Source organism: Myiozetetes cayanensis, unplaced genomic scaffold (genome assembly GCF_022539395.1).
Source record: "Myiozetetes cayanensis isolate MyiCay16 unplaced genomic scaffold, myiCay2020 scf2-11, whole genome shotgun sequence".
Lineage (NCBI taxonomy): Eukaryota > Metazoa > Chordata > Aves > Passeriformes > Tyrannidae > Myiozetetes > Myiozetetes cayanensis.
The window spans coordinates 98553369-98572485 of NW_026087411.1; the positions used below are offsets into that span (position 1 = coordinate 98553369).

General features: G+C 41.6%; 1 protein-coding gene across 1 annotated transcript; it reads right to left on the reverse strand.

Moving 5' to 3' along the window:
* Positions 1-5315: 5315 nt before the first annotated feature.
* Positions 5316-13028, reverse strand: CMPK2 (cytidine/uridine monophosphate kinase 2). The gene is made up of 5 exons (XM_050315726.1): positions 12738-13028; positions 12323-12437; positions 11307-11508; positions 9555-9788; positions 5316-6590 (listed from the first exon to the last, which is right to left on the reverse strand). The coding sequence occupies exons 1-5, from the start codon at positions 13026-13028 to the stop codon at positions 6455-6457; spliced, it is 978 nt and encodes a 325-aa protein (XP_050171683.1). The 3' UTR covers positions 5316-6454.
* Positions 13029-19117: the final 6089 nt, after the last annotated feature.

Here is a 19117-nt window from a genome sequence, read left to right on the forward strand (position 1 = left end):
ACTGGTAAATATAAGTTAACTATAAGTGCTTCCCCTTCACTAAAATAGCCTATATTTCATTTACTAAACAAATCTCATGTGGAAATTGGAAAAGCGGAGCAAAACCAATATTGTTTGAGCAATACACATAAATAGTACACAAAAATGATACATAAACTACATGACTGAGGAATGTCTAAATAGCTTGTTTGAGAAAAGACACACTTAGGTAATCAGCTCCAGTAAAATATTATTCTAGCGTGAATGAAATTTTCAAGTTAAAAAACTATCACAGTGATATTTTTGCCAAACTGATGCAGCAGCATTGCATCCTATTTTTGAGAAAAATGAAAAACATTCTTAGGATGTTTGAAGATTTCTTTTTTGGAGGGAAAAAATGGGTATCAGAGGTGTCTGAAGCTTGAATTGTCACTACTTTAGAAGGCAGGAGGGAAAGGCAAGATTTTTGGAGTTGCAGCCAGGAATACATGCAACTGGATACACACCAGGCTTCAGAAACAGCAGCAGCACAATATTGTCTATATGTCAATACAACAAAAGCTGCTTTCATGAGTAGATGACACTCATTAGCATGGCATTGCTCTTACCACTCCAACCTGATGCAAGTCTGACTGATACTGGACTCAAAGAAGCTTAGTTGGAAATGGTCACAGAATCACAAAATCATTGAATTGTGTGGGTTGGAAAAGACCTCTAAGACCCTTGAGTCCAACTGTTAACCCAGCACTGCCAAGGCCACCAAGAAACCCTGTCCCAAGTGTTACATTTACACGTCATTTAAATACCTCTGGGTATGGTGACTCCACCACTTCCCTGGGCAGCCTATTCCAATGCTGGACAAATCTTTATGAGAAGGGTTTTTTTACCTACTAAATCTAAGCCTTTCCTGGTACAATTCAAAGCCATTTCCTCTTGTCTTATTGCTTACTATTTGTGAGAAAACACTCTACCCCCACCTGGCTACAACTTCTTTTCAGGTGGTTGTACAGCATGATAAAATCTTCACTGAGCCTCCTTTTTTCCAGGTTAAACAACTACATCTCCCTCTGTCGCTCCTCCTAGGGCTTGTGGTCTGGACCCTTCACTAGCTTTCATTGCTCTTCTTTGGACATGTTCTGGCACCTCAATGTCTTGTAGTGAGGGACCCAAAACTGAACACAGTACTCGAGGTGTGGCATTTGCATCACCAACAAAAGCCTCAGTTGCTGGCCCAGGAGACTTACAGCTGTGGGAGGTGTTCTGGAACCTCTACAGAAGTTCTGTCTTCTGTCTCCTCAAGAAAAGCTGTGCCTGTTTGGTTACAATATTTTCATGAAATAAAACTAAACCCCTAGTAATTCTGCAGCCTGCACTAAGCTCTCACTTGGTGCAACTGGCCCCAGAAGGGGCAGAGCGGCAGAAAAAGTAAATTGCCCCACTGGAACTCATTCTGTACATGTCAAATGCTTAAAATGTGGCTTTTCTGTCATTTTGCTCTTTTCATAAGCAATGAGGTTGCAGACACAGCATTTTTCATCATATTTCTCCTGCTTTGGACTACATGGCATGCACTGTCTTCATGGCTGAACAAAAGGTCATGACTGGCCAGCTGGTAATACAGAATGCATTTTTACACTAACAACAAGGTATTCTAGCTTTTGTTTCACATTGCACTGACTGCATATTTACATAAACCCTACATCTGTTAAGTTAAGCCAGAGGGTGATGATCTTCGTCTTTACAAAAGAGTTGACTTAATTTTGTTGAATATAGTTTTCCATTTAAAAGATCAAAGTCAGTGCAACCCCCTGCAGCAACAATTCAAAAGTTTCTTCAACTATTCAAATTAAGAAAACAGGAGAACTGGGACTGTAAAAGCCCGGGGAGGTGGGGTGGAAGGAAAATAAAAATAAAAACTCCTTGGTGTCTTTATTTATCCTGAACTTGAAGAAAGACATTTTTCCTTCCATGAAAGTTCCATCAAGTGTTCTGACTCTCCTGCCACTGAAAATGCCATGAATTTTATGATAGTAAAAGCAGCAGGCACATTTTTAGATGAATTTCTAGAAACTGGTAATGGTATGGGAAAAAGACTCAAAATACAGCAGTGTGAAGAAAACCTACTGAAGAACTGGCCTCTAGCTGCCACCTTCTAGTTCCAGGCACTCAGTACAGTGAGCTCCTACTCAATAAAATATCAGTCTGTATATAAAACTGCTTGTTATCTCTACAGAAAATAATGGTTAAATAGATAGATAGATATTTCATGTCTTCTGAAAGAGCCTGCATGTCATCTCCTAGCATCTGACTTGGGGCAATTTGTCTTGCAAACTTTTATCTTTGGGAGGGGAAAGGCTGAAAACCAGCCCTACATTTCACTGCTGAAATTTGGTATTTCTTTGCAAGTGGCTTCCTCACCTTCCAGACTGACAGCAGCACTCACTACTCCCAATACTGGGTGAGGCCCATGGCTGCACCCTGTGCTACAGGAGGATGGGACCAAGCATGCACCAAAATCCACTCTACTGCTGTCCTGTGGTTATCCCTGGCAAGCAACTTGGGAACATGGACCAAAAGGAGCTGTAGCAAGTTCCAGCTCAGCCCTCAACCAGGACATTGAGGAAACGACCCAAAGTTTGTTTTGACTCCAAGGAAACCTTTCCAAGAGATATATGTTGTTTCTACATTATATCTACACAATATATCCACATTAGCTTTTCAGCTTGGATAAGGAGCACACTTTCGAAGCTTTTGTCCTGACCTCCTGTCCTTACTACACTTTGCCTCATGCCATGCTTCCTGACATCTGTTAACTGGAATCCATCCAAACAAAGCTAAACCAAAAAGATCTGGTGTAGGAGCACACTTACTGCACTACAGCTGCTAGAACGAGACCAGTCAATGCGACCAGATTAGAGCTGGTCTCAAATAAATCTCTGAAATGCTGTCATGGAGGGCACACAGTGGGTCCTCTGTGCCAGCTTCTCTGTGCTACAGATTGTCCCTACTTGTTCCAGGCCACCTGCTAATGTAGACACAGTTTGAAGAGGCTGTACTGCTGTTTTCTAACCCTCTCACTGCTTAAATGGGTGAATAGTACCATTTTAGGCACCATATGGTATCCCTGCAGGCTTCCAGCTGCCACTCTGAGGATCAACAGCTCAACCAAATGTCTTGTGTCATATCTGGCAGCCCCACACAGACATCTCAGATACCTTAGGGAGACTAACTGCTGAGGATGTCTATGTTTAAGCAACTGAATACCGTTTTATTTTAGCATCTATTCACTTCTAGACCAAATAAATTAAAGCAAATGAAATTAAAAATGAGAAAGGAGGTGCTTGAAATACTATGATGAGTTCTATGAAATAAAATAAACAAAATAAAATAAAATAAAATAAAATAAAAATAATATTTCTTGTAAAATTATCTCCTCTAAAACTCTTAGTGTTTTTTTTTTTAAATTAAAAAATACACAAATCTGGGACAACAAGAGTATTGTTTTGTCTTTCAAGAAATCACTCAATTAAAAGTAGCTTCTCTTCTTTACTAAGGGCTGAATTCCCTGACTTGAACAAAACTACTGAGAATCTTGAAAATAAGTTTCAGTGCTGGTCTAATGCCTCAGATGCACTCAGGACTGTAGTATCAGAGTCTTTGTAGGACCATGTCCTTAAGCTAGCAAATCTGTAAATTATCAAATTCCTACATTTTCTGGGGTAATAATAAAAGAAACAGGCTTTCGCATGTCATCTCTCCTGAGGATGACTGAGAGAGAGCAGCCCTCAGCTGTGCTAGCAAACTCCTGGTGTTCAGCATGGGCTGGTTACAGGTAAGCAGGGATTCTCCCTGGGCTGACCACACTTGGGACTGCATGGCAGAGGCTGGTGGCCACTGGCCAGCACTGTGTCATGGCTAACCTCCCAGTCTGACACAGTGAGCACACTCCAAAGATGCAGAAAACCAGCCTTACCTACCAAGAAACAGCCAAAATTTCTGAATCTGTGTGGAAATACTTGGAGCTTACAGGTCTTTTTTAAGCACTTCAACAAAAATTCTGACCTCTTGTGGCCATCAAACTGCCCAGCAAAAGTTTCTGTCAGTTCCTAATCCGGGTGATGCTGTTCCTGGGTGTGCCATGGTTGGCATTTGTGTGTTCCTGCTGCTCCTCTCCCAGACCTGCCTGTGTTCCCACACTTATTGACAAACCTCGCATTTGAACATCTTTGTGGGTCCAGAGGAGGCCACAAATGTGATGAGAGGGCTGGAGCACCTCTTTTATGAAGACAGGCTCAGACAGTTGGGGCTTTTCATCCTGGAGAAGAAAATACTCTGGGGAGACCTTAGAGCAGCATTCCAGTACCTAAAAGGGTCTTATATAGAAGAGGAGAGGGAGAGTGATTTCTTTCACACACAGATAGTGACAGGACAAACTAAAAGAGGGGAGATTTAGATTTAATATCAGGAAGAAATTCTTTACTGTGAGGGTATTGAGGCCCTGGAACAGTTTGCTAAGAGAAGTTGTGGAAGTGTTCCCTGGAAGTGTTCAAGACCAGACTGAATGAGGCCCTGAGATACATGATGCAGTGGGTGCATCTCTGTCCGTGGCAGGGGTTTGGAACTAGATGATCCCTAGGGTCCCTTCCAACCCTTCCAGCCTTTCTATGATTCTGTGATTTGTTCTAAATGTAAATGAAGTGCAATCTTTTTAGATACTGTGAACAAAAATGAGGCAGAAATGCCACAGAAATGGGAAGTGTGGGAGTGATTATGCACATTAACACATGCTGCATGTGGTACACAACTTCTTGCAAACCTTCAGTTCTAACAAAGACATGAGACAGGGAATTCTGGTTTGGTCTGCCTTGTCTTGCTGGTCTCCTAGTCTGTATCAGTAGCTCTGGGTTAAAGAAAAATATGGACTATGGATATATTCCGCATTTGTGTAATTCATAGTGTCTGATGTCACTTTTTGCATACATATTATCAGCACTCTTTTAAATATGAACCTACACTTCTAAGAACTCAGCATCAAAAACCAGGCAGCCTGGCTTCACATGCAAGTTTGCATAAGGAGAAAGGTGTTTAGTGGCATTTCTCATACCAAGTGATCTTTTACATGGAGAAGCTAAGGCTACACAATGTTTAGGGCACCCCAATCATCCAGGCACAGTGATGACTTCTATATGGTAGTTTCCTCCATCCAGAGCTGAATACATGAAAGCGTTATAATTTCTCAAATGAGTGGAGTACCTACAAGTATGTATTTCAGTCTACATACATGGTAAATCCTAAGGCTACTGTTATAGAAATAATACACCAAACACAGCAGCATCTATTACTAGTATGTATAAATGTATTATATTAATAACACATACTCAAAAACATTAAGTAGTGCATTAAAAAAATGTATTTTTAGAAGTTTTTCTTTCTATTACCTTGCATATGCAGACTGGATATAGGAAGTACAGTATTGAGTACATTTTTGTTTAAAAGACAGATTCATTAATAACTGCAATTGCTTAACACAGGAAAGTAAGTAAAAATAGTTTTAAATCAAATTTACAATTTAGTTATGCTTTTTTCTTGAACTGCATTCATTTCTGACCCCACAAAGGCTTATCCATATTCTTAGTTTTACACTTAGGAGTAACCATGTGTTTATGGTTATGTGCATAAAAAGTAAGCCTTTGCAGAGCTAAAGTCTTGATGGTAGCCTGCTTTCACCAGTCAACAAGTGCAAACACCCACACAAGAAAGAAAAGGTGAAGTGAAAAGGTTCAATCATCCCCGTTGCTCAGATTCTCTGCAGGTTTCCATTTTGCATTCTCTAAAAAGAACACAAGTTCACATAACAAATATTAGTAGGGTACAGAAAAAATTTTGTAAAAAATATTTTAGCATTTATAAAATCTTTTGAATTTCAGGTCTTCTCAGGTCTGTTTCTAATTTGCCAGCATTCTCTGTTTTCCCTCTGAAATTAATTGATATTTCAGTTGCATATGTAGACAGGCTTGGATGTTATTACTAAGAGGCATGGATGTTTACTGGTGCTCGCTTATGACACATTTTTTTCCAGGATGCCCATCACAGCAGCAGCTGCTCATTCTCTATTCCAGCAAACAACACTGGGCCACTAGATTGTCTGAACAGGTTCTCCTGGTGATGAAGATGCAACACAATACCGTCTTAAAATGTCATGGTGTCAGAGAGCACTCTGAGGTACTTCATACATGACTGTAGTGTGTTTGTGTCTTTACTAAGAATGCTGAATGACATGTGAGTAGTATTTTGCCTTATACAGAAAAGTACGGTAACAACCACATAAAAGACAACATGCATAGATTATTGTTGACAGAATAAAACAGTATTCAGAATAAAGCAGTAGTCAGTATTTCTGTGAGACAAAACACATCACTGTGCATTTTCAGGTACCAAAACCAGTGGGGTAATAAAGAGTCTTTTTTAAGTGCTGTTACACAGAAGTTGTTTTCACAAAGCAGTGTTTGTTAATTAGTTGCAGCACCGTCTTGAGAACCTCTTCCTTGGAGGGGCTGGCATCAACCTCTTGGCATGCAGGATTCACCATCCTTCTGTATGACTCTTCAACTCTATTTTAAAACAAAACAAGGGAAATTAAACTTCAAAATGCAGGGATATGAAATGGCATTAGTCACTGGTCTCAGAAGAAAGTGTTCACTGCAGAGACAAAGGATATAAAATCTAATATGAAGCTAAGAATTAAATCTACTGCAAAAAAGAAATAAACCGTTAGAAACTATTATTATAATGTAAATCTCAAATCAATAGTTTCCCTGACATTGATTCCCAGAGCTCTAGGTATATTCACACATGGCATGGCATAAAGTATTTCTTTCTTTGCAGCTTAGCACTGGATACAGTCTGGTACAGCAGGCAGTGGACAGTTTGCTTCTAACACCTGAATTAACTCCTTCAGATTCTGCTAAGGTGTCTCTGAACTGTATGACATTACACTGTGTAGCTGTGCTCACTGACTGATTTCAGCTTTGGCAAACTAGATTAGAGAGTTGACACATCATTCAAACCCTTCCTCTGATCAACTAAGAGGATGAATAACAGGATGAAATATAGAATGAAAACCTCTTCACTTAAACTATACGAATAATGCAGAGCTCTCCCACATTTAGCCTATGAGGGTGCGAATGAAGACGTCAATATTTCCTATGTTCTCACAATTGCCATTCAGGCCAAAGGTCACAAGACAAATCAAGCAAGATTCTGGATATTCTCATACCCAGATCGACATAATAACAAGTAGAAATAACCAAAGGCTTTCTGACAGGACTAAGGTGTAACAGAATTAGAACTTAAAGGATTCTTAAATTTTGTTCCCTAGCTCACTCACCCCCCGGAGTTCCTACTGTATGAGCAGGGGATTTCTGTCAAAATTGGGCAATCATAGAATTATAGAATATGAAGGGGTTGAAATGGACCTTAAATATCATCTAGTTCCATCCAGGCCCTGCCAGAGGCAAGGACAAGTCCCACCAAACTGGTTTGTTCAAGGCCTTATCCTACCTGGCTTTGAACACTGTCAGGGTTGGGGCAACCGCAGCCTCCCTGGGCAACCTGTTCCAGTGTCTAACTACCCTCACAGTAAAACCTAAATTTTTCCTCTTTCAGTCTGTATCCATCACTCCCTGTCCTATCACTATAGTTCCTGATGAAGAATCCCTCTCCAGCTTCCCTGTAGGCCTCCTTTAGATACTGGAAGGTTGCTATCAAGTCTCCACACAATCTTCTCTTCTCCAGGCTGAACAGCCCCAAATTTCTCAGTCTGTCTTCATAGGGAAGGTGTTCCAGTCCTCTCATCTACTTCATGGCCCTCCTCTGGACTTGCTTCACTGGTTCCATGTCCTTCTTATGTTGGGAACATCAGAACTGGACGCACCACTCCACGTGTAGTCTAACAAGAGCAGAGTAGAGGGGTAGAATCACCTCCTTTGACCCGCTGGCCACAGTCCTTTTGATGCAGCCCAGGATGCCATTGGCTTCCTGGGATTCAAGTGCACATTGCCAGCTCATGCTGAGTTTTTCATCAACCATAACCCGCAAGTCTTTCTCTGCAAGGCTGGTCTCAATTACTTCTCCATCCAGCCTATAGGTGTGTCTGGGATTGCCACCACTCAGGTGTAGGATCTTACACTTCACTTTGTTGAACTTCACGAGGCTTACATTGGCCCACCTCTCAAGTCTGTCAATGTCCCTCTGGATGGCATCCCTTCTCTCCAGTGTGTCAACTGCACCACATGGCTTGGTGTGCTCAGTGAACTTGCTGAGGGTACCCTTGATCCCACCGTCCATGTTGCCGACAAAGCTGTTGAACAGTATCAGCCCCAGTACTGACCCCTGAGGGACACCACTCACCACTGGTCTCCACGTGGACAATGAGCCATTGACCACAACTCTCAGTGCAGCCATCCAGACAGTTCTTTATCCACCAAGCAGTCCTTCTACCAAATCCATGTCTCTCTAATTTAGAGACAAGGATGTCCGTGCAGGACAGTGTCAAACACTTTGCAGAAGTCAAGGTAGATGATGTCAATTGCTCTACCCCTATCCACAAATGCTGTAGCCCTGTCATGGAAAGTCACCAAATTTGTCAGACAGGATTTCCCCTTTGTAAAACCATGTTGGCTGTTACCAATGACTATTTTTAAGGATTATCATCACCAGAAATGTTAAAACCTTAGAGGTAGATTTCAGCCTTGGGATCTGTAGTTATGGAAACCAATATTCAGGTGTCTACACTGAGGTATCTATGAGAACACTGGCTATTTAAGTTTCCACGTTAGACAAAGATGTTCTACTCAATGCAGAGTAGATAGAGCCTAGACAGCAATTCAGCACACCCTCCAGAAGGATACCCAGGGTATCCTATGCAGTTACTTAAACAAATATATCTAACACTGCTTGGTATGCTCTGGACTTTCCCATTTAGCTTCCAGTTGCTAGTCCAGAAAGTGTCCACAGGTTCTGCATCATATCTGCCAGCCTCATATCAAATGTCTTTAGATACTTAAGCTTAGATCATTGAGCTCCAAATGGGTGGTGAGATGACTTCCTTTGAAGGCTCCATGGAATGTACTGACTATACTGGGACCCAAGATACTTAGCACAGCTCAGTATCGACAAGACACAGCTAAGACATCTACAAGTGATCTAAATTTTATGTTCTTCATCTGGAGCTCAATTCCAGACTTTCCTGCAGATGGCATGTGTTTCAACTTCTTGCCTCCCAGTTCTAAAATTTCTAGGCCTCTCTCCTTTGTGACCAAACTAAGAAAGGTGCTAAATTAAAAGCGGCAAGTAGCAAAATACAAGTGTTTTAATTTAAACCTCCTTTGCAGGATGATTAAATTCTACACCTGCAGCTTCCAAACACTTTCAGCCATTAATCCTTTCCAAAAAAACCTCAAACCGAGACCTTAGACATAGGAAATCCTTATCCCAGTAATGTGAGTGGTACATTTACCACTGATCCCACGGAAGCCAAGATTGCCTGCAGCCTCTTATTCCTCACTGAAGAGTACCTTTGGCGAAACAAGCTGTTAGCTTCCAACTCGGCTTCCTCCTTTGTTTTCTCCAGACCCCGACGCTGAAGTCTCAGGGCTCGTTCCTCAGGGTCAACAGTCAGGAGAAGAACAAGATCGGGTTTAAGCAGATCCTCAGGCCACTGGTACACTTCATCATGAGCTGGTGGAAGATCCTGCACTTTCCCATTTGTTTCAGTGGCAATTGTGTAGGCAGCTGTGCTGTGCCAGTATCTGTGAGGAAAATACAAAATGGAGAGAGAAATTTTAAAGAAGACACTAATTCTTTCATAACACAGGAGAGAGTTGTCACTATAATGAGAAGTCAGTTATGATGAGATAGGTGACATGGTGGTTTCGAGGGGAAACACAAAGAACAGTTCTGTGCCATCCATTGTTTCTTAACAGTGATAATACTCAGTGCACTATTCAGAGTTCTGGAGCCCCTGGTGGTCTAGTGGTAAAGGCGCCGCGCTATCACCGCAGAGACCCGGGTTCGATTCCCGGTCAGGGCCACTCCCGGGCAGGTGGGGCTCGTTAGCCCTTAAAGGCAACCCATCTACGTCCTAAGGACCTCACTGCCACTGTCCAAGCTCGCTTGGCCCCGGCAGAGGAACCTTAGGATTAAAGGGTGGGCTCAGTTCCGCGCACACTGTGTCTCACCTAAAAAATCCAATGCGCAGGCTGGAAGGTGTAAAGACCTTCCTCGGATCTTCGCTCACGAAGACTGGCCATTATATTATTATTCAGAGTTCATGTCAATTATTAATTAAAACATATGGCAGTAGCTACACATTAGGCAAAGAGAGTTCCAGCTGCTGCTATCAAAAGAAAGTCTTCTCATACATTGAATGAGGTCAAAGAAGAGTTATATTTTATCTCAAAATCCAATCCTCTGAGTCCTTTTTTTGTGGTTCCCATCCTACTTCATGCAACAGATTTGCTAGAGAACATACAGTCTTTACAAACATTTGAATTAAAACAGGCATTATTAATGGTTACACATTTCACTTGGATTTAATGTTCACTTGCATTTAATGTACAAGGTACTGTGTTTGATGGATCAGTGGATTTGAGACTGGTTAAAAATAGTACTTACATGCAAACAAGTCTGTGTGTATCCGTGTGTGTGTGTGTGTTATGATGGGAGGTTACAATACACCTACTGAAATAAGCCAGAGGGTTCAAAGTGCATCTAGACCTTCTTTATTAAGAGTAATACTGTAAGCTGCCTATACAGGTTAGTAAAATCTAGAAATAACATGAACAAACCCAAAGAAGTTGGAAGCATGTTTCTGGCTTTACATATGCAAAGAATAAGTCTACCTAAAACTCAGTCATTCCAATCCACTCATATCTCATCTTAGAGACAGAAATGACCAGCAGTCCACATTCTCCTCATGTGTATCATGAAACTCTGCTTTAGCTCAGGATTCACAGCCTGTGCGTCCACTATTCCTAACTGGAGATGTAACAATTTTCATGTGTCCTAAAGCTAGTTATGAATATTACACTGATGGAAGTTCCCTAACTTACTATTATCATAAATATTACTCTTTGGGAGATTTAATATTTATCTGACTTTCTGCAGAGTAGTGCTTCAAAAAACCCCAAAACAAACCACAAACAAAACCAAATCAAAACAACCCCTCCCCCAAAGAAAACCAGAGACGATTGTTGACCACTTCTGCTTGTAACACTGAACGACTGTATGATGGCATTGACTTAAGAGGGCTTCTTTAATATACAAACCTGTCTATGATCACAGGTGCCTGAGTGGATGCTTTCGCTATTTCTGAAGCAAGAATGTAGTTGCCCGCAGCATAAAATGCTCTTTTAATGGGTGTTGGTTCATCATCAAATACAGTCCTCCACTGGCTGATGCAAGGTGGTGGGGACCTTAGTAGAATGCCATTCAGGTTGTCCTTAACAGCCTCAGTCACAGTGGTTTTGCCTGCATTTCATTTACAGAAGGAAACAGTTGTGTTATTATGTGTCAGATACACCTGAGTTTTAAAACCTGAAAAACTCTCCTTTCTGTTCATTGGGAGAACATGTTCTGACACCTGAATATGTAACTTGAATATCTTGTGATAAGGTTGTCAGGGGAAAATTATTCTGAGTCTGATTGCAGGAATTACTACTCTCCTTCCTGATCTCTGGGCCTTCCAGCCCCTCCTCTTGACAACTTTCAGTCTTCACTTCCTTTAATACATTAAATGCATTTCAATTTCTCTGTATATTTATTTATAATATTTTTCAAGGTCACAATTCATGTGGATGTTGCCATCCAGTTTTTTCTTTTTAAGGGGATTTTGAGTTCTCTTTAACTGAAAAGTCAGAAAACAGAGGCAACTAATATTTCTCTGAGACAAACTGCTGCCAGTCTCCCAGACTACCACTACTATAGTTAATTTATTTGAACTCTCCAGTTAAAGGTATGTTTCATCATCTGCACAAGAAATTTAATTTTCAGTACTCCACTCATTGTATTCTTTCATTTACTTAAATAAGGAATTACCCACAGAGTGAAAATTAGCATAGACTCATCTTTTACAAGTCAGAGAAAACAGACTAGCATTTATATAATTGATTTATACTTATGTTTATGTTATTTGTACTAATTTCTTCAATTCTGTCACAAGTTTCCAGGATTTTTATTTTTTTTTTTTTTTAATTTTTAAGACTTACACCTGAATGAAAGCCAGAACACTTGCTCTTTTCAACAATTTCTCGTCTATAGTTCCTCACCCATACATTGCTCTTACCAGTGGCATCCAGTCCCTCAAACACTATAACGGGAAAATCGCCCTTTTTCTGGTGCTCCGGACACTTCTCTAGCAGGTCGAGTACTGCTTCAGCCTCTGGGATCCTCTCTGCACACTGCAAGGAAAGATCATAGAACGTGTTGGGTCGGAAGGGACCCTAAACAGTCATCTAGTCCAGCCTCCAGGCAGCACAGTGGGACATCTTAAACCAGATCAGGTCGCTCAGAGCCCTGTCCAACCAAGCCAGGAATGTTTCCAGGGATGGGGCATCCACCACCTCTCCGGGAAAACTCATCCTCATCGGAGAAACTTCTTCCTTACACCTGGTCAGGATCTGCCATCCCTCCGTTTAAAACAGTTACCCCTTGTCCCCTTCGCACCCGCCCCACGAAGCCGAAGAGCCCGCGGTGCTGACCTGGCGCAGGCGGTGGCGGAGGGCGCTGGCCGAGGGTGGCAGGGCTTGGCGGAGGGGCCCGGGGCCCGGCGACCCCGGAGCGCAGCGCCGCAGCATCGCCAGCCCGGGAGCCGGAGCAGGAGCCGGGAGCCGGGGTCGGCAGCAGCGCGGAGAGGGGCGGACGGCGGCGGAGGAGGAGCCAGCGGGAAACGAAACTGGAGCGGCAGGCCGGGAAAGCGCCAGTCTGCGGGGACCAGTCCGGAGCCAAGGGCAGCTCCTCGGGGAGCCCGTTCTGCCTCCCCCGCCCCGCATCAGTGGCACCGGGATGAACGGGCTCGGTCCCACGGGGAATGGCTCTGTGAGCCAGTGGTCGGCAACAAACGTGGGAAGTAAGGTCCTAGCCTAGAGGTCTGCCAGCACCAAAGGGTCACATTCTCACGGGCTCCCATGGCTGAATCCTGGTGATCTCCTAAAAAACCAAAATAGAATAAAATGTTATTTAAACAAAAAAAAAAAAAAAAAAAAAAAAAAAGAAAAAAGAGAGAAGTGCCAATATGGTCCAATAGGGACTGGCCCAAAAGAGTCAAACAAGTCCTAAACTGCTTTGTTGAGTTGCAGTGCCCAACCAGCACTAAGCTGTCAGGCATATTGGCAGCTTAACCTCATTAGTTGTTTACTCACTGCCTTGATAACAAGATCAACAGCAGACACAAATACTTTTGGGAGTAAAACAAACTTTTACAAGCCTGCAGTGTTTTTGTAACTTTGTGATGGCCTTCATCAGCTCAATGGTAGGAACCAGAAGCACTGAAAATAGCTATAGCACTTAGTCTTGTGACAGTGGCTATGAGTAATATTGCCCAAAATGTAGATATTGAGTTTTCAAAAGATGTAACTTAAAATGTAGGACAACCTGCACCTCTGTAGAATCCTTTTCCTCCCTTTAAATAGCTGAAAACCAGACACCCAGAGAGATCTAAAGTTAAACTTACAATGTATTTTCTGAAAGAATACATTCTACAAGCTAGTGTACTCTACAAGAAATTCCTCAGAAACTTGATGTCTTCCTCTGGTCAGCTCAAACCAGCTGCACAAATAGCTTTTGCTTGGTGTATCTGCAGGGAGAGTGAAGCAGCTGGTAGGCAGTACCAGTTTGACAGAGATCAGCTGTACTAGTTGGAAACGACCCATGATGAGGAAGCCAGTGGAAGGCTGGGCCAGAGTTGAAACTGGGAACACAACCTTAGAGGCTCTTCAATAGTCTCAGCATCAGATACCAAAACTGCCTTTTTTTTTAAGGCCCTTTTCCATACCTGAGAACTCCTGCATCATTCCACATGACTCAAACACATGGCTATGGCTGGCTATGAATACCAGAAGACACAGGATAAAATGTAGTTCATTATATAGGAAGCCAATAGATGGTAATTTTAGTACCATGATCATATGCACTGAGTCTAAGTAGTGGCCATTCTCACACAATATTTTGTCTTGCAGAATGACATGCTGTGCATATGCCCGGCTTACCCATGGTCCCCTCTCCTAGTCCTGTTCCTCCAGCATCCACAGTCACTGAATTAGAAGTGGTAGACAGCACATCCTCATCTTTTTCTTTTAGCACCTACTATGGATCTTTGCTCATACATCTATCTAAATTCCTTTTTGACTCTGTGACACAGTCTACCTCCACAAACCCCTCTGTTCTCAAATTCCAGCAGTGAAACTGTTTCATAAAAACTTTTATAAGTTTTAAACTCATATCCTACTTGTTTCAATAAGCGCCCCTTCCAATGATATTACTGATTTTGGTGAATAACAGTTCATAACATTCAGCTTATTTATCACCTATGTGATTTTTTCAAGGTCAGTCAGATTTCCCTTCAGCTTTTTCATGTCAGAAAGTATGGCCTCCATCTCTTGTAAAGCAGGTGCTTCATCCCTTGATCATTTGGAACCAGGGATAACTTCTTTAACTCCCGAAGGATATACCAAGATGTGGAAACCTAAACTGGACCACTAGTCAGGGTATAGCTAGACGTACCACAGACCAGCAGAATTATGCCATCTGCCTTATTCCAAATACCTTTCTGGGTGATATTAAGTGATATTAAGCTTTTTTTTTTTTTTCTGCTGCCTCCCATGGAGCCATTGCCTATAGAAGAGTAACGACAGTGACTAAGACCTCCTTCCTGAGTGCAATTTCCACCGCTGAGCTCATCATCAGGTACACAAGGTTTCAATTATTCTTTCCTATCTCCACTGTCTCACCCTTATCTACAACAAAACTAATCTGTGACTTTTCTGTTCATTTGTTTGACACCCAATTGACTTGCAGCCAAGTTTCGTTTCAAAAGCACTTGTAAAGCTGACCATTTTCTTCACTGACCTTTGTCTCCTTGCTCTTCTGTATGTTTGTGTTTTTCTCCTGATGCTGCTGTTGCCTTTCCCCTCTCTGCTGAATGGAAAGTGCTTACTTTCGTTTTCCCTTTTGCCCTCCCACTACCTTGATACAGCCTTGTTACAAGCATTCCTGAGCTAAGTTGGTTACTTCACTGTCAATTGGTTGCTTCCTGCATTTATAACATGTTTATGAGAACCTTCATAGTAGGCCTGTGCTCCTGGCTAATTACCCTCTTGCATGATTCAAGTACAAATGTAGGAAAAGACAGTTGCCTTTTATGCCCAAGATAGGTCTTTGTATTTAAAAATCATTGTAGAGAGTATAACTGTTTTGAAACTAACTTATTTTAAGTAGCTTTCAGCCTTTTTACAGGGACCTTTATAATTTTGTCCTCTGTATAATATGATGCAGTGTTGAAGAGAAATATGCTAATTATGTGAAAAAGACTGTTCAGGAGTCTTTTCACATCTTTGAGTGCCCATTGTGCTTGCATGAAGCTATAGGGAAGAGATACAGACACAACAAAAAACTATATGAATATTCAAAAACTTTTTGATCCACCCAAAATGGAAAAAGAGAAAAAAAAAACAACCTGAAAATTACTTAGCCTGTAACTTAAAAATATATCTAAGTGCACAATCCTGTAAAGAGCTGTCTGAGACAAAGAAAAGCTGAAGGTCCATAAAATGCATAGGTACAGAGAACACACACAAATTAAACTGCTGTTTTAATGCAGAATAAACTTTAAAGGACATCAGTAGAGGGCCTTCCGGTAGAAAAAGATCTAGGTATAAGACCATAAGAAGGCAGAAGTCAGAATAGTCTCAGGCCAAAAGAGCTCCCTCTTCTGCCCATGACAATGTCCAGTGAAAGATGTTTGGAGAAGGATATGGAAAGGACAAAGAAAGATCCTTCTCCCAACATACTTTTGCCAAGGAAGGACTTGATGATCCTTGAGGTCACTTCCAACCTGGTATTCTATCATTCTACAATTCTGTGATCTTGTCCCATATCCCAGGAACCATCTTTTGAATACTTCCTGAGTGGGAAATCACATATGCACTATTAAGGGCCCATGGTGGACCTCTTTTAAATGTATCTAATCTGTGTCTATATTTATATTGTGTGTTTCATATGTCTTTCATAACTTAATGCATGTGGGTTTTAACTTTCTGTATGGTAATTTCCCCTTGTATTTCTGCGTTCCAGGGAGGGATGAGTCACTAAGTACAAGGTCCTTGACAGAATCCCATTTATAGTGTTGCAGATGCAATAAGATGAAGATCATTTCCATCTGGGACTAGAGAAAGAAGTAATACATTTATCAAATGCTAAAAATTACATCTGTCATTGCATGACTTGCCTGGTTGTCCTTGGACCTTTTCTGGTCCTCACAGGTGAAGTAATAATGACTCCTCCTTTAACCTCCTTTATGTTTCTGGCTCCTGTCAGTACTTTGCTTTCCCTAGCAAGATACTGTTTGACTGGAACTGCCAAAAAGTCACACTGGAGAAATCCATATCTTTATTTTTTAAAAATAAAAATACATTATTTAGATTAATAATTGTTTCAAAGGTTTACTTTCCTAACAACTAGGGAGCACAAGAGCATTATCCCTGTTTATCCAGTTGGATTCTTCCATGTTAGTTGTATACCTATGTATCATTAATAATGTAACATTATTCAGTCATCTTCAAAATTTATATTAACCTTTAAAAGTTTTTTGTGCAGATTTGCAGAACTAAAACATTTTGAGTACTGGGACTCCTTTGTGTCACTGTAAGATGATTTCCATAGGAAACACAGGGAAGGAATCAGACTTCCTACCATTTTCAAAGAACATCATGTTTTTCTGAGACTCTTTTGGAAGGCACCAGGACAGAAAATTTTGCTGTAGTTCTTGCTTGCAGCATTTCTTGTAGATGCAAAGCTAGTGTATAAAAAAGAACATTTGTGTTTTCTTGTAGGTCTCACCATACAGCCTGTGCACTGGGACATTTCAGGCATTAAAATGTGATTGTCATTCTTGTTGCTAGGTAGTACAGCAACATCTGTACATCTGTAGGGGGCATGTCCTGGTCTGGGTTTACTTTGTGGGGCTTTACAGTAATGCAGAGAGTATTGTCTGAAAATATACTTAATTGAGGTAAAAATTAGAACTCTTACAATTGCCATTTTCTAAGAAAGTACTGATAGAATTACAGAGAACAGGAAGTCTTGAGTATGCTTGAGTGTTAGGTTCTCTGCTTTTTAGTTCCTTGAAACAGATCTTGCGATCTGCCCTTTCCAAATGGTTCAAAATGGTAATGGTTTAGTTTGCTCATTCTTTGAGCAACATTTTTCTGATATGCTTTTGGAGCATTTGTGCATCAGATGTAAGTCTTTTATTGAGATAAATTGATAGTCATCAAGGATTCTTTACTGATTTTGAAAATTAAGTATTTTGAACCTAATTTTTCTATCCAGCTGAGGCACTAGGCAACAAGTTCTGGGCTGAGGCCACAAAAGGCCTAGGTCACTGTGCCATTTTCAGTGGATCTTCTGCAATTCCCAAACTTTCAGGAGGTCAGGGAAGTTTCTGAGACAGAGTGAGCTAAATGATAATTTGTGACCTGCAATAAAATCCCTGTGCAAAGCTATATTTATAGATTGTGTGGTTGGTGACACACATACTTATATAAATCTCAAGGAACTGGACAGACACATGCTTAACTTCTCCTGATGGAATAGTCTCTTCTGACAACCTCAGAGACAATTTTGGAAATCCTCAGGAACAGAGACATTTCCCATCCTGCTTCAACAATACCTTCGTGAAGTGGCATTACTGTGATTAGTCACAGCAAGAAGTCTCCCATCACCCCCTGCTGACAATGAATCTGTTCCAGCAAGAAACAGCTGATAGAGACAATAAAAACTGTTCAAAGGGGAAAACCTGAAACCCTGTTATTTACTGATTCAGACATTACTGAGCCAGTAGATCATATCCAAGAAAGTGAAAGAAAGGTGATCAGAATTTGAGGATATTTGAGCCAATGACAGACCTAATTAATATAAAGGAAACACTTGCAATTCACAAGGTTTTGTTTCCCATTAAAACTTGTAAATAGGATGAAACTAGTTCTCCCAAAGTTTTCCAAAGGGGAAAAAAAAAGAAAAAGAAAGGCAGCAACATGAGGGCAAGAAGACTGCCCAGCTACATCAGCAATTCTGTCTGGTAAATGGAAGTGAGAGAAGCTCCAAAGTGAGAGAAGCCTGCCATGGACAACATGCAATTGTTAGGTGATCAGGTTTGAGTGTAGCTCCTCACCTTGGCAGCGGTGGCAACACTAAACTGCCCACACAAGAATGAGGAAGGTTGACTGAAGGCAGAGTGAGGCTGAAAAGTTGTGGTGTTCCTATTGGTGTGTTTGGACACACTGAAAGACTGAGGAACAGCAACTGGTGCTATGATGCTCCTTCTCTAGCAATAGCTGTTGTGCCATAAGGAATTGAGGAATATGGAAACTGGAAGCTTGGTCCTGGTCTCTCCTGATGTTACCATGAGTGGGCTGCTATCTGCCCTGCCCTGCCCTCAGGCTGCCAGCTGTTCCTGCTATCAGGGCTAACCATGTACTCAGCTTCGTGTAGTAGCTTTGCCTGAGGTCCGGAATTGGAGAAAAAGAATTTAAGAACCTGCAAGTATATTCTTTCATGTATCTGAAGCCTTCAGGCTCCCTAGTTTGGGCTGTTTTGCAATGCAAAACTGTTTCAACTTACAAGTGCTCCTGACTTACTGAGAAGGGTGCAATGCAGTTATACAAGCTCAGCTTTCCCCCTGCTTCACAAGTCACACGAGTTTTAACCAGGAGAGCCAGAGCCGCTGAGACCTCATACACCAAAAACGATCTTCAGGTGCTAAACCTGTTCAAACCCAGAGGTGCTGAAACCTGCTACCAGCGTCTGGCAGCCGGTGGGTTCCGCGATGGCCGCGTCCGAGAGGCGCATCTGAGGCGTGGGGACA

What these genes read in the sequence shown, in the direction of transcription:
- CMPK2 (XM_050315726.1), bottom strand. Translation starts at nt 13,028, where the DNA reads ATGCGGGGCGGGGGAGGCAGAACGGGCTCCCCGAGGAGCTGCCCTTGG. An exon ending in GCACCTGTGATCATAGACAG is followed by an intron (nt 9,789 to 11,306) that starts GTTTGTATATTA and finishes TTTTCCTCACAG; the next exon opens with ATACTGGCACAGCACAGCTG. An exon ending in AACAGCTTGTTTCGCCAAAG is followed by an intron (nt 6,591 to 9,554) that starts GTACTCTTCAGT and finishes GTTTTAAAATAG; the next exon opens with AGTTGAAGAGTCATACAGAA.